At 37.8% G+C, this 20,908-nt stretch overlaps 1 protein-coding gene across 1 annotated transcript in view; it reads right to left on the bottom strand.

Moving 5' to 3' along the window:
* Positions 1-20,908, bottom strand: part of Tll1 (tolloid like 1) — a 185,705-nt gene that overhangs the window by 87,895 nt on the left and 76,902 nt on the right. Inside the window, exons 2-5 of the mRNA XM_006987546.4 lie at positions 12,582-12,692; positions 8,967-9,047; positions 6,224-6,376; positions 5,603-5,720 (exon numbers count right to left, since the gene is read on the bottom strand). Of these exons, the coding sequence (XP_006987608.1) occupies positions 5,603-5,720; positions 6,224-6,376; positions 8,967-9,047; positions 12,582-12,692 (463 nt within the window). The remainder of the gene's footprint in view (positions 1-5,602; positions 5,721-6,223; positions 6,377-8,966; positions 9,048-12,581; positions 12,693-20,908) is intronic.

The following is a 20,908-nucleotide window of genomic DNA, read 5'->3' as shown; positions in this document are numbered from 1 at the left end:
ATATGGCACAGAATGGCGGAGAGTCAAAATAAGCACAAGATAAACTAACTACTATCTTAGTGCAAACAGTCAAAACTCAAATGTTGAAATAAAACCTAGAAAGCAGTTAAACAAATTAACTTGGTAGTTGGTTTTTTTTAACAGCTGTTAAAGAGAATTAGGTAGACAAATATTACAGAAGAAGGTAATAGAGAAATAGCAGAGATAAAGGACATTAGACTAAATTAATAAATTTAGTGACAAAAATCTCTCACAAAAACAAATCAAATAATTTCCATGAAAAATACTACTTTACAGTTAATTGATAATTCTCTTATAATACTTACCACTATTATAACAGCCATTCATTGAAAGTTGTAAGTTCTCAGATTAATTTTTTTTCAAATATGAAAGGGAGATTAAATTAGTTCCTACTGAAAATGGTTCAAATGTGGGAGCCCGTTCTCGGGTTCCTCGTGGCTTTACCCAACAGGTCCGAATAGAGGATGATCAGGACCACGGGCCTGAGTGCAGGTGTCTGAGATGGTCTGCACTTGGCTGTGCTGGGGGAGGAGGTCTTTTGCTCCACCCCTTGGTGTCTCTATAAAAACCCTGGGCCAGAGACAGTTCGGGCCCGTTGGAATAGGTTCCAGGCCCTCTCGAGGCTATCCTTTATTTTCTAACTGCTTATCTCCGAAAGATTCTCTGCCATAAATCCTTCTATCTAATATTTCCTGCTGATTGCACTCAAGAAAACTCTGGGAAGCTGTGGGGGTGGTGGGTAAACGCCCCACATTCAAAGACAATTACATTTTTATGGCACTCAGAAGTCGGATTTTCACAGGAGTAGCATATGGACTCCACAAGTTATAATAGGACCACATATATATGAAATTATATATATGAAATTATACATACATATATAAAGTAATGAGAAAAGAGGCTATGAATTTGAAGGCAAGTGGGGAATATAGGAGGATTTGGAGGGAGGAAATGGAAGGGAGAAAATGTAATTAAATCTCAAAAATAAACAAAAAATTTTTAAATGTAAAATGTCTCATTTTTAATTATGTCTGGGTAATTTGCAACTCTTTAAATTATTTTGATGTAAAAGATAAATTCTCACAGTGTTTTACTGTTTAAGAAATTTATGAGGCTGAAATAATGGTGACATCTATACTTTCATGAACACTTATATGTAAAATAATATGTGGGTGCCATGAGGGACACCAAGGTAAGTTGTATGCCCTAGTCTTTGACAAAGATAAGTACTATTACTTGAGCAAGCTGAGGTAAGGTAACTGTGACGACTGCATGTGGAATAAAATCCCACTGTGGGCATCTAAAAATGGATGAGAACAAAGTCTGAGGAAGAATTTCACCAAGGAAAGAATAAGGCAATTGTGGTTTATCTTATTTCATTTAAAATTCATTTGCTATTTTATTTATTCAGTTTTACTTAGTTGCTAATTTTGAACTGTTAGAAATCAAACCCAGGGCCTTACAAGGCAAGTGTTTCACAACTGAGAGACATTACTATCTCCTGATTATTTAATTGACAAATAGTAACTCTACAGATCTGTGGGGACTAATGTGACATTTCCATGCATGTATTAATGCCCATTTCTAGAACTAGAAACTAAGCAAAATGGAAGAATGGGCTAGTTTGAACTTGTTTGCCCAGGCTTCTCCTGTGAAATCTCTGGGAGCATCCATCTTCAACTTTGACATTTTTCTCTCCTTTTTTTTATTTAAACTTTTTTATTTAAACAAATATTTATACCATGTATCTTGATATGTTGTCCATTCCTTCAATTGCTCTCATATGCTGCCTCCCCACATTCCTCCCCACTCAACTCTCTCCCTCCCCCTCTCTCTCATACACACACACACAGACAGACAGAGAGAAAGAGAGAGAGAGAGAGAGAGAGAGAGAGAGAGAACCAAAACAAAAATCAAAATAACAAACAAAAGATTAGTAAGACAAAAAATTCCCAAATCATCAGAGACAAAAAGTCTACAAAAATATCCTTGAGTTCATTTTGTGAGAGGGGAAGTGGACACAGGCTCCCATCCCTAACCAAGAAGGAGCTGTCTGCAATTGATGTTCACTGGCAGAGGAAAAATGAGTCTCCTCCAGTGGAGTCTCACTGGGTATGTTAACTGCATCTCAGGATAGAGCCCCATGGACAGGAGCACTTGTCCATTATACCCCTTTTGAGGTCTCCACACCGTCACCATATGCTTTGTCATGGAGTGAATTGTCTTGTGCCGAGAGACTTTTCATATTGTCTAATCTGTTTTCTTCTTTTACATTCTAAACACAGCACCTACCTCAAAAGTGCATTTATAAAATATTAAAAAAAAATAAAAAAAAACTATGAACAAGATCTGAAAGATGGTGAGTGGGGAAAATTGGTCTGGAAGGATGAAAGCAAAATGAGAAACTTTAAAGAGAAAATAAAATGAATGTAAATATCAATGTATTACAAACAAAAGCAGTGCTATGCTTTATAAAGTTGAAGAATGGAAAAAAGGAAAGATGTGTTGATCCATGTAACACAAATCTTAAATGGTCTTATTAATTTAAAAAAATCTGAAGCCAGATATTGGAGTGAAAGCTGAAAGATCAGAGAAATAGAACAAGCCACAGCCAACCTCACCTCACCAACTAACTCCTCGGCCTCCAAAGCCAGATCTTCTGTTTACTCACGCCTTATATACACCTTTCTGTGCCCTGCCATTTTAATTCCTTCCTAGTGCTGGGATTAAAAGCATGTGTGTTTCCCAAATACTTGGTAGCAAAGGCATGAGATCTCAAGTGCTGGGATTAAAGGTATGTGCTACCATGCCTGGCTCTGTTCCCAGTGTGGCCTTGAACTCACAGAGGTCTAGATGGATCTTTGCCTCCTGAGTGATAGGACTAAAGGTGTGTGCCACTACTGCTATGTCTAATTTAGTGGCTGGCTATGTCTTCTGATCCCCAGATAAGTTTATTATGGTACACATTATATTGGGGTACACAATATATCACCACAATCCAAACATATTATGTATTTAGAAATACATGAACTGGGCTGTGATTATTAAAATTAGACAATCAGAAGGAAGTATAGAGAGCTGGATGTTTGAAATATGAAACAGATATAAGAAGAAAGTGCTTCAAAGGTAACTGAAAATTATCCTGCCAAAACTCAAGTAATTTGAAGGAAACATTACTCAATTACTGAACAATGGATAATACTTTATGGCACTATCCAAAAATATCTGGAGACAATGATGTTTAACTTTTCTTAACATCATTGAGGTGAGGCCAAAATTGAAATCCATTACTTTTTAAAGTTAAGTCATCTAGACAAACATGGGAAAAGTGAAAATAATGTGACATACTCACTGAAATTATGTATGTTTCCCTTAAATAGGAAAGGGGGCATGATAGAGCGAATATTTCCTCCAAAAGAATTAAGTAACCATTTTGACTTCTGTATATAAAACACAAAGTACTAAAATAGTTATTGCCATTAGATAAATTCTTGTGTCAAGAAGAGCTTCAGGTAATAAATTCAAAATAAATGAAAAAACATTAAAAATAAACATTTTGTTGAGAGCCTTTAACAAATACTTATTATTATTTTTTTTAAATCACTGTATAATGAGAGAGAGCAAAAAAGGGTGAGGATCCAGGTGGGAAGGGAAGTAGAGAGGACCTTCGAGGAATATGGGAAAGGAGAAACCTTAAGTACAATATATTGTATGAAAAAAAATCTACTTTCCATTGTAAAAAATTATATTAAAAAAAAAAAAAAATCTAGAGACTCTGAAGTGATTTAACTACCAATGGCGATAATCACTGTTCTTTAGTTCAGTAAAATGATAGAAGTTTCCAAGTAAAAAAAAAGAGAAAAAGAGGAAAATCAACACTTTGTAATGGTGTGGATGTTCAAGATGTTTGGGTCTCATGGCCACCACATCTCTCTACTGACGGTTAGGAACATCGTAAATGAGAAAGTCCAACCATGTGTGCCTTCTGGTCAGAGGGAAGCAAAAACAGAAGGAACCACTACCAAGTACTGCTAGAAAACAAACCGAGCAATTTCTAGATAAAAATGTAAATTAATTCCAAACACAGGAGAGAAGTTTGAAGATTTCCAGAAGAGGACTTTTTTAGAGGTTTGGTTTTTTTTTACTTGTTTATTGCTTCTTTAATCATGTGTATATGTGGGGGTGGAGGCATGCCCATGAGAGAGGGTGACAACAGAGGCCACAGGCATTAGATCCCCTGGAACTGGAGTTATGGCATCTGCAGGTTGTGCTGATGTGTGTGCTAAGGACAAAACTCAGGTCCTCTGGAAGAGCAGTGATTTCCCTGAGCTGCTGATCCATCTCTCCAGTCCAAACAGAAGGACTTTGGAAGTGTTTATCACTACTTGGAGAGCTGCTACTATTGTAGCTTGAAGTAGGAGATTTGGTGGGAGACGCGAAGACAGAAACAGCTTATGTGGCCATTACTCTAAGTCCCTAATGTTTCTTGAAGGAAGTTGGATATTTTTTACAAGTCAGTCATAAAATGTTCTTGAATATAAATGAATATTCACTTATAAAGAGAAGAGTACCAGTTTTCCTTTCAAAAAAGTTTAGAAAATGCACTCAATTAGTTAAATACCAAGTATGGCTATTGGTACTTCTGCTGTAGAAGTAGCTACTAAAATATAATCTCAGTATTTACAGAACATTTTTAACTGAAAAATGTTTATATTTATTATTCATTTGTCAAGGAGGAGCTATACATGACTGGGTGCACATGGAGAGATAAAGAGGTCAACTTGTAGGAGTTGATTTTCTGCTTACAGCATGTAGATTTTGGAGACCACTTGGGCAACCAGGTCTGTTTGTACACACATTTACTCTCTGGAACATCTTGCCAGCTTCCTAAAATCATTATTTATTTCAATGTAATAGTCTATAATAATTTCATATATGCATATAAATCGATCCTATTTACCTCCCACTTCCTCCCCAACTCCTACTGAATCCCCACACCTCTTTTAAATGTTATGTCCTTGCTTTATTATTTCTTTTCCTAAAATAATTTTTAAGAAAGTATTTGTTATCTTGTAAGCACATTTGGGAAACACTATTGTAGGAGAAAACATCAAAGAATCTCAGATAGTATAAAATCTTGCTTGCCTCAGCATGCTTGGAAGGCAATTGCTCGAGGTGGTAACTTGGTAAATTAAGACAGGAGAGCAGGTAGATTGGCCTAACGGTCTGAGATACTACAGGGAGGAACTTGAGTCCCAACATAGGACCCAGAGACCAAATGACATGATGGTCAACCGTACTAGAAACCAACTGCTTAGATTTCCCAGGGAGACTGGACATGGACAGTGAAGTTTCTGAACACAGAAGGCAGAATTCTAGAAAAACTGCTGTACCAAGAGAAATGGCCTGCAAAGAGGTACAAAGCCCAGTGATCATAAAATACCTTTGTCTGAATGCAAATTTTCTTATGCAAAACTCAGACTGTCTCTTGGCCAACGTACTACGCAAAAAGGAAGAAAGGGATCCTGCCTATCAGCCTTCCCCTTTTAGTCTTCAAAACTGAAGTCCGTTCTCTACTTACCCACAAGGCCTATAGGTGAACACAATGTAACTCTCTTCATCACTTCTCTCAGTGAAAGTCACACATGTGTGCTTTTCCCAGTGTCTCATGGCCTGCTTGAACATGGCTCGCTGGCTGCCTGGAAAAATTCATGACTTTAATAAAACAGTGTGGGCTTTCAGGGAGGCGTGTTTAGTGATGGCTCCCCCATTCTGGCTGGCAGTCAGGGCTCCAGCCAGCACTGAAGTCAACCGTGCCTGGTTCACAGCACCACACATGAGTCACTGCTCAGAATCCACACTCATTTTATCGTCAAAGGGTTAGACCCACTAGCTCTACAAATATGTGCAGACAGACTCTAGGGATGCGTGTGCATTCTTCCTATCACCGCAGAGACACTGCCTTCCAAAGTAAATTTCAAACAGTATAAAATCCGGCACAATACTTTAGACCCTAAAATGAAAGACTAAAGATAATTTACTTCAAATTCAGAGGTGTTATAAATTAGCAACCCAGGTTAATTGAGCCCTTTTTCCCCACATTTGATTGGATAGTGTATTTTCTACACACACACACACACACACACACACACACACACACACACACACACACACACACAGTCACTCACTGGGAATGTCTTACCAGTAAAGTTTCCTCCTATGACATAAGGAATAACACCTCCAGGCCATATTCTTTCCGTTCTTGACGTAGCAGCTCTGGGAACTCGATTTTTCTCATTTTGCTCTGAGAATTTCGGAGATGTTTTTCCTTTAGTGGTCTTATTTTGCTCCAAGCCTGTAGCGACATTTAAAATATCTGTCAAACAGAAGTCTCCTGTCAGAGAATCATACTTCTCTTCAAGGACAAAATTTCAACTGTCTTCTATATGTATTTATTTATTTATTTTAATTAAGAGATTTTCTATTCATTTTACATATCAACCACAGATTCCCCTGTCCTCACTCCACCTACCCCTAGCCTTCCCCCCCACTCACTCCCCATTCCCACCTCCTCCAAGGCAAGGTCTCCCATGGGGAGTCAGCAGATCCTGGTACTATAAATATGCCCAAACTGCATTAAAGGAAAAATGGCAGTCATTTTATATACTTTAAAAATATATGGAAATATTTAAGTATTTCATGCCCCAACATCATTTCTCAGTGCCCTATGGATGAGTCATGATGAATTTCCATATTTCAGGCAATAGGATATAGAAGTCTGGAAAGAGTATAAGGTCATGGAAAAATTGTCTTACACTGCTTATCTTATCAGGCCACGAGCCATTCATCACAGTTGATAAAATAGATACTGTTCCATGAGAGAGCTCAATTTTCAATATTACTTCTTTAAATTATTCTGGCCAAGTACTTAATCATTGAAATCCAGGTTGGTATTCCAATAGTACAAGGTAGAGCCATAAATGTTACATCACATACATAGTTAAGAAAAATAAACTGCTGACCACTGAGACAATAGGCTGTCTCCATTCCGCCCTTCTCTGTTCTCCAGCTATCAAGGGGAGGCAGCCGCTGCTACAACATAGTAACAGAATAGCAAAATGCTGCCTGTTCAGAGAAAACTCCAACTCAGAGTCTAATTTTCCTTGTCTTTCTTGCAATTTTTCCTGCTGTGTTTGCTTTTCATGAATGTTCATGACTGTTCTTTTCATTCATCAATCAGTGTTGCTGGGATTCCCCTCACTATTAAATGCTCTATTGTCATAAATACTGAACATAGACCCAGTGAACAAGTCTGGAGTATGTCTATCCCTTCAATGTCCTTAAGCAAACATATTGTCTTTGCTTAGAAAGATCACTTCTGGAAAGCGTGTTCATTGATCATTCAATCATTAACCTATTAAGTGAAGCAATATTAGAACATTAAACCTAAATAAAGGACTCTACAGAATGATTTCAGAGCTATGAATGGTAATAGGCTTAATATTATAGGCATTAATTAATTGTGAAACCAGAATAAAGCATTTATGAAATATATACATGCATATACAAGCATGTTATTATTATTTTGTTTTATTTTAGTGTTGTAGCACAAAACTTAAAGGATCTTATTAATGAAATCAAACCTGAGGCCAGTTATTGGGGTGAGTGCTGGATGATCAGAGAAGCAGAACAAGCCACAGTTTCCACACCTTGCCAATTCCCCAGCTGATCTTGTTTCCTCAGACTGGAAGCCTCTGAGTCCCCATCCAAATGGATCTCAGCTGAACTGCTGCTCAAAAGCCTAAAAGCTTAACCAACTCTAGTTCCTGGTTTTCACGCCTTATATATCTTTCTGCTTCCTTCCATCGCTTCCTGGGATTAAAGGCATGAGTCACCATGCCTGACTGTTTCCAGTGTGGCTTTGAACTCACAGAGATCGGGATGGAACTCTGCCTCCCAAGGGATAGGATTAAAGGTGTGTGTGCCACCATTTTCTGGCCTCTATATCTAGTGGCTGTTCTGTTCTCTGACCCCAGATAAGTTTATTAGGATGCACAATACTTTGGGGAACACAGTATCACCACATAGTGTTTTGGTTGTTGTTTTAAAATTTATTCATTTTCATGTATACAGATGTTTGCCTGCATGTATGTCTGTGCACTACATTTCTGCCTGATATTTGCAGAAGCCAGAAGTGGGCGTCAGGTACCCGGGGACTGGAGTTTCAATTCTGAGTTGCAATGCTGGTGCTGAGAATTGAATTGAGGTCCTTGACATGAGCATCTAGTGCTCTTAAGGACTGAAGCTGTACTCTTATTTTGTTTTCTTTTTGATTGTGGTTTGTTTTTATTTGGGGGTTTGTTTGTATATATGCTTGTTATTTGTTTGCTTGCTTGTTTTGAGGTAGGGTCTTATGTATTCCTAAAATCCATAGTGTAGCTCAGGCCACCTCTAGCTTATGACAATACACCTTACCAACCTCCAAAGTGGTATGGATTACCGGCATGAACCACCATGCCTGGTCCAACTATTTTCTAAACTGAAATATCCTTTTGTCAAGTTAATAAAAATGGCTTTCCTTTAGAAACAAATACCACTGTGATTTCTTTTTCATTTGACAAAAATTGAGGCAGCCCCATGGCCTATAAAAAATATTTTGATATGGTTCTTAATGAACCAGAAATAAATATCAACAATTAATTAATATTTATCATTTATATAAGGAAAAGCTTAAACTAAGTCAAGAGAACATTTCAGTTTTCTCCAACTTAAGTTCTAAATACTGGGCATGGATTATCAATTAACAAAATACAAAAGGGACTCTTTCTCAGTGTATCCTTTACCTCCTTTACAGAATAGTGGCACATTGATTTTAATAAACTGAATTTCTATGGGTATCGTTTTTACTGTACATCAAGAGTCTGCAACTTTAAGCATTGATATACCAGAGCCAAGTCTTCTTATCCTGTCTATAAGTTGATAGAGGGCCCCTCGTTTCTTTGGTATGCCATGGTCTCCAAATCCACCTAAAGAATAAAGGAGAAATATTAAGTCTAATGCTGCCAGTCCTTCCAAAAAACAATAGCAATACTGCTGGTTTTTGCTTGGTTAGGTTTTTTATGTGGAATTAATGTGTTAAAAAGCATTAGCCAAGAATCTTTATAGAAGATAAAGTTTCTACAGGAACACATGCTAGTAGCTAAGAATAAGGAGGTGGGAGAAACTCACCAGCAACCTAAATGACTTTATTTGGGCATCATGACAATTGAGTTATCTATTGATAATCTGAAACATTCTTCTTCTCTGTGGCCTTGACACCACCTGTTGCCACATAACTATGCTATGCAGAATGTCAGGAAGTCACAGAGCCCTATTGATGGCTTCCCAGCTATTTTCCCTATGTAAACTGAGTCTGTTCAGATGTCTTGCCCATAAGTGGAAATCAAAACATTAAAAGAGCAGGCTTGCAGGGCAACTTTTGTTCCTAAACTTTGAAATATCGGGTCAGTTTTATAATACATTCAGCTACATCTTGAGAGTTATTTTCCCTAATTTATATAATCAAGAAAAAGTCACAAGGTCAGTACCCCAATGCAATGTTCAATTGCAAAATGTGTTACATTACATTATGCGATTTGCAAGATTTTTAAAAATAATGATAAAATGGCTCAAGGATGTTCCAGAACATAAGGAAGAAAAGAGGAGAGGATTAAGGAAATCTAACCTCTTAAAGTAGAAGCCAACGTCCTTATAAGGCAAACAGTGGGAGCAGGGACTAGTAGTCTGCTTAATTATTTGCATTACATGGTCACATTTTTTTTTTCTGTGCAGCTTGAGAAAAATTTTTTAAATTTTTCAGACATTTCAGAAAGATGAGATCACACTCAAATGTACTCATTCCTAAGCAGTCACTTGAAACCCTTTTAAAGTATGGGTTCTACTTGTTTTAAACAACCATTATATGGAAACTTTAGTTATATTCTATGGGGCCAAAATGCATGCAACTAGACCTCTAAGGGTCATTTTATGAAAAATAAACACATATCTTGGCTACTATCAAGATAGTTCTATGGATGCGAATCATAGAATTGAAAGGTGATGTTCTAAGCCTAAGGAAGGAAATCGTATTTGGAAGAATAGTGAAGCAATTTTGAATAATATTAAGAACAAACGAAATAAGTTTTGACACTGGCAGCTCCTGAAGCTTTAAAAGGGTTGTAGAGTTGTCACCTGTTCTGGAGTACAATGGAAACACACAGATCAAGTGTCTATTTGTAAATAGAAATCAGACATTTTGAAATTAGAAGAGAAAAGTAAGAACTCTATATAAAAAATCGCAGGAAACAAAAAATGGAGTAAAATCATCAAATACAGGACACTTAAATGATCTGAAACTCACCTCTAGAGTACAAGTGACAACTGAGCTTTCTGTCTTGTGTGCTTGTCAACATGGACTTATAATGTTGCTATTATCAAAATCATATTGTGTTCTGTACTCTATAAAGAGATATTATGTTCCCTCCAACTATGTTGTCTTAGAGCCTACATTTAAATGAAATATCAACATTAAATGGTAGTGTTAAGTTTTTTAATCACAGAAACTCAATGGCTCCTAAACAGTATGGGAAATGAGACCTAAGAAATGGCCTAAATAATACTTAGAGCAAAGGGTAACTTGAATAGAAACTCAAAACATAGTTTAATGAACACGGGATTTTGCAGAATGGTGTCAGTTCTTTATCGTCCAGAATAAATTGCCCCATAAAAGTTGGAGGAAGAAGCGTACTGTGGAGGAAGGTGCTGTCCAAATTCCATGCTAAGCCTAGCACAGGGGTCTTGGAAAGAGAGCCAACTATGACTAAATAGATATGAAAATGTCATGAGAAGACCTGCACCTTTGCTGGTGTGCGTGTAAGAGGTTAGAGAAAATTGATAGCTTTGAAAAGCTGAGTTCACAGAGCAAATTCTGCTGCCTTTAGGTGTGCAGTATTTGGAATGCACAGGCCAATGTACATATACCAACCACATATCATTCTCAAGATATCCTAGCATAGGTTATTAATATGTGATATAGATTACCTACGTATTTGTATTTGCATATGTGCATACAGTGCTCCAGGTTTCAGGAAAGATTGTCACTCTACATAACAAAGGCCAAAACATATGATTTTTTAGTCAATTCCTTAGATTTTATCTTTTGTATTCCTCATGCAAGACTTTCCTTAGCTGCGATAATGGTATTTTACCTCAATAAGTCAATGCTCTTATTTTAGAAACTGCTTGCTAAAACATATAATATGGGAATGTGATATGGCATTTTATACATATTTTCTGTAATTAATTTCAAAATGTTTTCACACATTTGCGTGTGCATGTCTGCACACACACACACACACACACACACACACACACACACACACAGAGCAAACTGTTAACATCGGCTGCGTTTAGGAACCATACCACTGGCATCCTCTGCATTATCATACAGCTTTTCCACATGTTTGAAATTTTCTGAGACAAAAGCTTATTAAAACAAATGAGTTAGACAAAGAAATATTGATGCACAGTAAAATGTCTTAACTCTAAGACAGATTTATCTGCTGGATAGCAGAGAGGAATTGTACACATATTTACTATTACATAAGGCTAAGACAGTGGTTCTCAACCTTCCTAAAGTTGTGACACTTTAATACAGTTACTCATGTTGTGGTGACCCCCCAACCCAAAATTATTTTCATTGCTACTTCCTAACTTTAATTTTGCTACTGTTATGAATCAGTTAAGATCCGATATGAAGGATATCTGATATGTGACCCCTGAGAAAGGGTCATTTGACTCCCAGAAATGTCATGATCTATAGGTTGAGAATCATGGGATAAGTAAGAGAAGGTCAGACTAGCAAAGGGAGTAATTCAATAAATTAAAAGGAATGCATCAAACCAATGTTTTACTGCCTGGTGTGGTAGCATTTGATTGTAACAACACCTGGGAGGTGAAGGGAGGAGAATCGGAAGTTGGAGGCCAGTGTGGACTGTATAGCAAGGCTGAAGCTAGTCTAGGCTGCATGAGACACTGCCTCAAAAATTAATAAAGAAGTAGATAATTATATATATATATATATATATATATATATATATATATATCAGCTATAACTAAAAAACAAAAGTTTATCCTTTTAGTCTTACCATCTCCTCCAAAAGGGAACTCAGAATAAAAATAATACTAAGAAATTATAAAAGATATTTAAACCTTAAAAGACAATATTTTAAACCTCTGGGTTTCCATATAGGCATAATTCTAATGTGGTCAAAACAACTAATATTGAAATCATCTCCAGGGGTTTTCCTAAAAGTTATTGGTGCAGAGCCAGGCATGGAACATAAGTACCAAATTGTCATTAAATAAAATTATAAGTGAAAGCTACAATAAGAACCTAAACTTTAAACTATATTTATTTCCATGTACAAAGTCAAATTTGATGTGGGTTTTTAAGAATATTCACAGAATTTCAAGTATATTTTTCCTCAAGACAATAAATGTGTTGAAATAGTCAGCCATACCTGTGGTATGTCCAAGTTTGCCAAAGGGGCTCTGAGTCAGGTCGATGGTCCTGTCTATTTGAAAGATATTTAAGTCTTCATCGTCTAAGGCAATGTCACCCCAAAACACAGCTAAAACAAAAAAGTAGGATTAAAGTGTAAAATATGTCAGCATAAAATGAATTCATATCAAGTTAACTATGGAACATTGTGAAATGGCAGGGAGCTGGCTCAGAAGTTGGAAGCACACGCTACTCTTGCACAGGACTTATATTTGTTTCCAGCAACTCCCTTGGGTACCTCAGAAACCCCTGTAACCCCCACTGATGGCCATTGCACTCAGGTGCACGCTCCTCCCCTACACATAATTAAAAACGAACCTTTTCTTCTTTTTTATTATTATTTTATTTTATTTTGCAATACTATTCAGTTCTACATAACAGCCACAGATTCCCTTGTTCTCCCCCTTCCTGCCGCCCACCCCCATTCCCACCTCCTCCAGAGCAAGGCCTCCCCTGAGGACTGAGATTGACCTGATAGACTCAGTCCAGGCAGGTCCAGTCCCCTCCTCCCAGATTGAGCCAAGCGTCCCTACATAAGTCCCAGGTGTCAAACAGCCAACTCATGCAATGAGCCCAGGACCTGGTACCATTGCCTAGATGCCTCCCAAACAGATCAAGCCAATCAACTGTCTCACCTATTCAGAGGGCCTGATCCAGTTGGGGGCTCCTCAGCCTTTGGTTGAAACCAAGGTTGGATAAAGCACAGGGACAAATAGCCAAACGAATGGAACCTGTTTTTTTTTTTTTTTAAGAGTACATTTTCAAAGATAATCCTACCTGGGTACGTTAGATTTGTCACAGCATAAACCCATCCCCCGACTTTGGTATTTTTGGTAGAAAGGAAAGATTATTTTGTTTGGATGAGCTGATTGACGAGGAGAAGCTGGACTATTGAAAATGTAATATGGATGCTTGCGTCTTCTCTGGATGCCTGTGGCCCTGTGCAAGCCTTCACCAACAGGTGGAAGCAGTAACGAGGAAACAATGCTCTACTAGGAATCAGTTCAGCAAGATTCAATTCAAACTAGGAAGGAAGGCTGTACCGAGGCAGCCGCTCCCTCAGCACACTCTGTTGCTACTAAGGCATGTCTTTAAAGACCAAGCTGCCTCCAGGTGTTAAGAAATGGATGCGCAATTTAAAAAAAAAAAACAAAAAACAAAAAAAAACTAAGTTTTAAGTCAACATTTACTTAGGCAACAGCTACATGCTATGCTATTAATGACTAATGAGTACTGGCTTGTCACTTCAGGAGCCTCAAAATCACTCCATAACCCAGAACACACAGATTCTATCCAGGGCTTTGTGCTACTTGGAAAAAAAAAAAAAAAAAGCAAAGATCTATAAACCAATGTGAAGGAATGGGTCTCATTTATAACTAGCATGCAAATTTATCTTTTAAGTTCATGAATACTAACACAATAATGAAATGGATCCTTGTTCAAATCGAAACTAAGGCTTTGATTACATTATGGCAAAAGATGTCACAGTACTCTAACTTCAGGGTACTTGGCAGAGAATGAATTTATCATGAAACAGTAAAACTCTGGAAAATGCCTAGAATTTCCAAGGTTATTTTTTATTTTGTTCTTTTATCTTTCTTTATTGCTTTTGTAGCTTTATATTTTCTTCTGTAAAACAAAAAAAGGGGGGAAATGAAGATTTATGAAGTGATAAAAAAACAAAATTTCTGTCTCTTATTGGATTATAATCTTCATCTTTATGAATTTTAGCACTATAAAGAACTAGTTAATAGTAGTGAACTTACCAAATTCCAACTCCCCTCCTAAAGGTTATGACCTGTTTGGGGCTTCCCTCCTAGGCTAGGCATATTATATAATCAGTTTAATTGACTGGCAAGTTTGGGTTCTTTACACAAAACTGGGAGGTAAGAAGGTCAGATTGACGTACAAATCAAGACAGGAAGAAAAGGGAACTCAGTTCAAGGTAGGTTATCAGCTCAAAATATGGATAATTCTTTCTTAACTTCAAACTTCCTTCTCAATGGCTGTCTCCCTCCATGCCACCAGTGCTGAGCTCTGTCAACCGAATGACAATCTAATCAACACAGAGAGAGGCTTACTGTCACGGTCATAGAAACAAAGTCACAGAGAGAGAGAACAGTTTACGACACTAAAAGCTTTGAGGCCCAAAATTAAATCCAGACTCTAAAATTGAATTCACTTCATACACATGCCACAGAAACCACCAAAAGCCAAGCATCCCATGAAAGAAATTATCAACCTTAATTTATTATTTTATCGATCATAATGAAAGAACCATAAGTTTTCATTAAAATACATTTCACATTCAAGGTCTTCAGGTAAATTCAAGTTTACTATTCTTTAAAACACTGCCATTATGTGTATGACTCAGGGAATAGTTGTGATCACGGGCAGTTAAAGTCAGCCTATCTCCCCTTAATGCTGTGGTCATGCAGACAACCAGAGAGCCCAAAGCGGGGCTTCTCTAATTGTGAAAGAGAATCAGAGAACCTGCTTAAAACAAAACTTCAGGATTAAGTGGGTCTGGAGAAGAACCTCAGATTTCTACATTTAATAAACTCCCAGTTTCTGGGAATAGTTAACACAGCCATCATCTTTAATAGTATTCATTTTTTATTTCTGTAAGAATAAACTTTCAAACTGGCTGACTAGAAATTTGAGGCATTGCACTACTAAAATATCAATTTGTCTACATTTTACATAATAAATAGATTTTCAGTAAGTTAAAAACATGAGTGTATTTTTGAATTTTTATTTTCTTGTATGACATTTCATATGGGGTAGGCACAAATGCCCTGATGTGTTACACCAAAGACAGTCAACAATCCATGGATAAGACATGCAGCAGAAGCCATTACTTCTAGAAAGACAAAACAGAAAAAGAAAGAAAGAGAGAGAGAGAGACAGAGAGAGAGAGAGACAGAGAGAAAGAAGGAAGGAAGGAAGGAAGGAAGGAAGGAAGGAAGGAAGGAAGGAAGGAAGGAAGGAAGGAAGGAAGGAAGGAAGGAAGGAAAGGAAGAAAGAAGGAAGGAAGAAAAGCATGAGGCCAGATGATAATGAACTACAGACAAAACAGTTCTGGAGAACATAAACCCATTTTATTTGTCATCTTTTGCTCTAACTCGTAACTATAGCTTCAGATACAGCTTGCCAGCCAGTTATGAATGCTCCAGAAATTGGTCCAGGAGAAGACCAAGCACTTTCTTAGAAACAGTGAGTGAAGGAGCGCTTATGTGCTGTAGGGATGCACCATAGACCCCATACATCTTCAAATGCACGTTAAACACACACACACACACACACACACACACACACACCACACCACACCACACACCACATTACAATGTTAAAAATGCCCAGTTTCTCCACATGGCACAGATGTGGGGTTTTCTTGTGGTATCTCTAGTTAAATCGAAGTGTTGTTTTTCTGTATGTTAAAATATTCTGTGCGAGTCTTGGCCCATCAAGCTAGAGCATGACCATTTCTACTCTTTGGCTTCTTCATCACAATCTGCTATAGATTTGATATTTTGGGGCAAAATATTGTGGAATATTACTTTAGGCAAAGATAGGTTACACTCCTTTATGCTGTGGAATGTTGTTTTAACAATGTAAAGGTGTGTTACATTTCTTTCTGCTGTGTTTGTTTAATTATGGAAAGATGTGTTGCATTTGTTACACCTTGTCTGCCTAAGGCACCTGATTGGTCTAATAAAGAGCTGAATGACCAATAGCTAGGCAGGAGAGGGATGGGTGGGGCTGGTGGGCAGAGAGAGAATAAGCAGGAGGAGAAATGTAGACTTGAGAGAGAAAAAGAGGGACATGCACAAGGCCAGAAGCCAGGCAGCCACCAGCCAGACATGGTAAGTAGTGAAAGTAAGATATACAGAAAGAAGGAAGGAAGGAAGGAAAGAAAGAAAGGAAGGAAGGTAAAAAGCCACAAGGCAAAACATAGATAAAGAGAAATAGATTAAAATAGGAGCTAAGATAAGGCTGAGCATTCATAACTAATAATAAATCTCCATGTCATGATTTGGGAGCTGGTTGGTGGCCCAAGAGAACCTGGTACACAAAGAAATACATGAAATTCTAGATTCTACTTTGGAATTGTTTTCCTCTTCCTTTTCTCCATTTTAATCTTGTGATCTTGTTTTTAAAGCATCATAAATTAAAGAGTAAAAGTATCGGTTATTATTAATTTGGCCTATTTAACACAGCGAGTTGGCACTGATGAGATTAGAGCTGGAAGGAATATGGGAAGCTGGTTATGGGATGACACTATGAAATAAGTGCTTGAATGGGATTAAAGTATTTCATATCTGTCTGGAATTCTGTTGAGATTCCTGTGGCCAAAAGGGAGCTGGAGCTAACTAGTGGGCCAGAACTAAATGTTGAATGGGCAATTTTGAAACTACATGCAAAACCACAGGTTTTGTTTTTCACCTAAAGGTCATTTGTCTTCAATATCTTACAGAATTGGGGGTGGCAGGAGACCAGGATGATTGTAAGGATTCTGCTGTGGTACACTGAATAAGAATGTTTCATAGGATAATGTATAGTGAGACTGGACAAGCTAAACTGTGACTCTGTACACACTCTCTGTAAGGGGTCTTGAGCCACACAGCAGCAGTTATAGATGTAAAAACAAAAGTTTCAATTACAAAATATCGAATAGGACACCATTGAGATAGCTTGTAAAGGTACTTGACACCAGAACTGGTACCTGAGTTTCATCCCCAGGGTCCACGCGGCAGGAGAAAATCAGTATACTCCTTCAGATTGTACTCTGACATCTACATGCATGTTGTGGAAATATCATACATAAAAGCATACACAGAGAGAGAGAGGGGGTGAGTTTATATATATATATATATATATATATATATATATAGAGAGAGAGAGAGAGAGAGAGAGAGATCATACATAGAGAGAGAGAGCACACACACACACATACAAAAAGAGAGAACACAGAGAGAGAGAGACATACAGAGAGACAGACACAGACAGAAGGGAGGAAGGAAAAGCAACATAAAGAATAAATAAATAAACAAACAAACAAACAAATAAATTAATAAATAAATACTAAATGTACTTAAAATGCTTAAACAAGAAGAAATCATATTTTGTCTACTTCATTTTCTTTATCTTTTAGGGTTGATGGTAATTTCCCAATGGGTAGTTTTAAGAAGGATTAGAGTTAGTGGTACCTAATACCTTTTAAAAACAGTATAAAATATGTATGGGTTTATAAACAGTGAACCCACAGATTTTTTCTGGGGATAAATCCAAAGCCTATTGTTAAAGAGATCACACAAATGGTATAGATGGGTGCCTTTACCAAGGTCAAAGCCTTTCAATCCACTGAGGAAAAATATTCTTACACAGAGTACCCCTAAAAAAATCAATACAATTATTAGATTAACACCATAGTACTTACACCTGGTTGCTGTTATACTTACACCTGGTTGCTGTTATACTTACACCTGGTTGCTATTATACCTGAGAGCACAGTGATGTAGACCAAGAGAGTCTGTGGGTCCTTACCAATGGAGAAAAGCCCCCTCCCAGAAAACCCCTCTTCCCAAATGTTCTATTCTGGTGTCTCCTCTTCCTCTATGTCCTGTGTCAGGGTGCTTACATCAACAGCAGGCGAGCACACAGAACTCCATAAGGATGCTTTCAATTATCTAATTTCTCAGTCTAGATTCAAAAATATTAATCACACCAGGAGGTGCCTGCTTCTCACTTTTATTCCTTTTAAAAAAAATGTTTATTTTTAACTAACACGTAAGAACAAAACTGTACCTATTAATGGTATAGCATTGCAGGCTGATACCTGTATGCATTAAATAATATTTAAACCAGGTTTAATATATCTATCTTCAAAATATTTCTCCTTTTCGCATTTATTTATCATTTGTGCAGGGGAAAGCATGCATGTGCCATGAAGCATGTGTGGAAGTCGGAGGACAATTGGCAAGGTTTGGGTTTTCAAGACAAAGTTCCACCACAGCTAACAAGTCTTTGACAAATGATGGATATACAGAGAGCAATACAGTTTTCTGTAAAGATGTAGTCCCTGGTAGGCGGAACACATTCTAGTCGATGGCCACAAATCCAAGAGTATACCAGCACAAAGTGGACTTGATGAGTTAAAAACCAAAAGTGGACTGGGCAGAGGTGGCGCACGCCTTTAATCCCAGCACTCGGGAGGTGGAGGCAGGCGGATCTCTGTGAGTTCAAGGCCAGCCTGGTTTACAGAGTGAGATCCAGGCTCCAAAACTACACAGAGAAACCCTATCTTGGAAAAAAAAAAAAAAGTTTCATGGATAAAGAAGTGGGAGGGTAGATCTGGAAAAAGTTGGGGGAGGGATGAGTATAATCAAAACATATGACATAATATTCTAAAAACAATTAAGTTTTAAAAATAAAAGTAAAAGAAGAATTGGGTTTTCTCCTTGCCCTGTACAAGTTCTTATCAGGACCACAGGCCTGGCAGAAAGCCCTGTCCCCCACCCTACCCCATACCCACTGAGCCTACTCATCAGCCCCCATTTATCATTCTGTGAAACTAACTCTTTCAAATTCTTTAGCTCTTATAAACGTGCATTATTTTTATCTGTAGTCAACCTGTGAACCAAGACAGAGCCTTGAGTCCTTATTGCCAGAAAAATATTAAGAGAGATTTCCAATACATAAAAACTGAAAATTGGAAGCTGAAGAGATATTTCAGTCCATAAAAAGCTTTCTGCAATGGCATGAAGAAATTATTCTGATCCGGGAAGCAAAGCGGCATGGTGGCACACACTTGTAATGGCAGTGCTGGGGAGAGGCAGGAAGAGACAGGAAGGTTCTGGGCAATGGCTAGCAAGTCAGCCTAGTCCTGCTCCCTAAATCCCAGGCCAGAGATAAATACCTCCTAAGAATTATGTGGTAGTTTGAATGTAATTGCCCACATAATCTCATCGATAGTAGCACTAGTGGGAGGTACAGTTTTATAAAGAGTACATATGCCTTTGTTGGAGGAAGTGTGTCACTGTGGGGGCAGGCTGGGTCTCCTGTGCTCAAAATAAGGCCAGTGTCTCAGTTTACTTTCTGTTGCATGCAGGTTAAGATTTAAAACTCTCAGCTCCAGCACCATGTCTGCCTACACACTGCCATTTCCGGCCAAGATGATAATGGACTAAACCTCTGAACTGTAAACACCACAGATAAATATTTTCCTTTATAAGAGTTGCCGTGGTCATGGCATCTCTTCACAGCAACAGAAATCCTAACTAAGACAGATGATAATGCCTAAAATTGTCCAGCACACACACACACACACCTACCTGCATACATGCAATATATCCCTATATACACATTCACAAACTATCTCCATGTATGTATATACATACACACAAGCATATTCACACATCGCATGTACAGAATATGAACACACACACACACACACACACACACACACACACACACGCATACCTAAAAAAAACTGCAAATAGAAATATAACACAACTTCGAGAGAAGTTTCATGAAAAAGTGAGGTAGTTATGAGGCATATTTGACAAATTTGCCTTACACAAAAAAATACTAGCTATTTAACCATTCTTCAAAAATAGACATTTCAAATTCCTTCAATATAAAGTATATTATTGAAGTATATCACTGACTAAGAAGCAAGACCTTGCACGAAGAGAAAATAAACTATAAAATATCTATGCTGGGTGGTGCTGGTACATGCCTTTTATCCCAACACTTGGGAGGCAGAGACAGGTGGATCTCTATGAGCTTGAGGCCAGCCTGGGCTACAGAGTGAGATCCAGGACAGGTACCAAAACTACACAGAGAAACCCAGTCTCGAAAAACCAGGATCAGCATTTCCACTTTCATTGTGCATTTCCACATAAACTCAACAAAATTATCTAATCATTGATTTTTAGGAAAGTGCTATACTTAAGTGTTAGTACTGAAATTATTCTTTAAAAAAAATCAAAACATAAACATGAGATCTCTATATTTCTTTTTTTTCATTTTTAAAATTTATTTATTAAATTTAATTTTACATATCAGCCACGGATTCCCTTGTTCTCCCCCCCTCCTACCCCCCACCTCCACCTTCCTCCCAGCCCACCCCCCATTCCCATCTCCTCCAGGGCAGAGACTCCCCCGAGGATTGAGTTCAACCTGGTAGATTTAGTCCAGGCAGGTCCAGTCCCTTCCTCCCAGGCTGAGCCAAGTGTCCCTGTATAAGCCCCCAGATTCCAAACTGCCAGTTCATGCACTGAG

The sequence above is a fragment of the Peromyscus maniculatus genome, chromosome 17, assembly GCF_049852395.1.
Source record: "Peromyscus maniculatus bairdii isolate BWxNUB_F1_BW_parent chromosome 17, HU_Pman_BW_mat_3.1, whole genome shotgun sequence".
Taxonomy (NCBI): Eukaryota; Metazoa; Chordata; class Mammalia; order Rodentia; family Cricetidae; genus Peromyscus; species Peromyscus maniculatus.
Note: the sequence above shows the minus strand (reverse complement) of the source record. Positions and strands in the feature narration are given on the sequence as shown.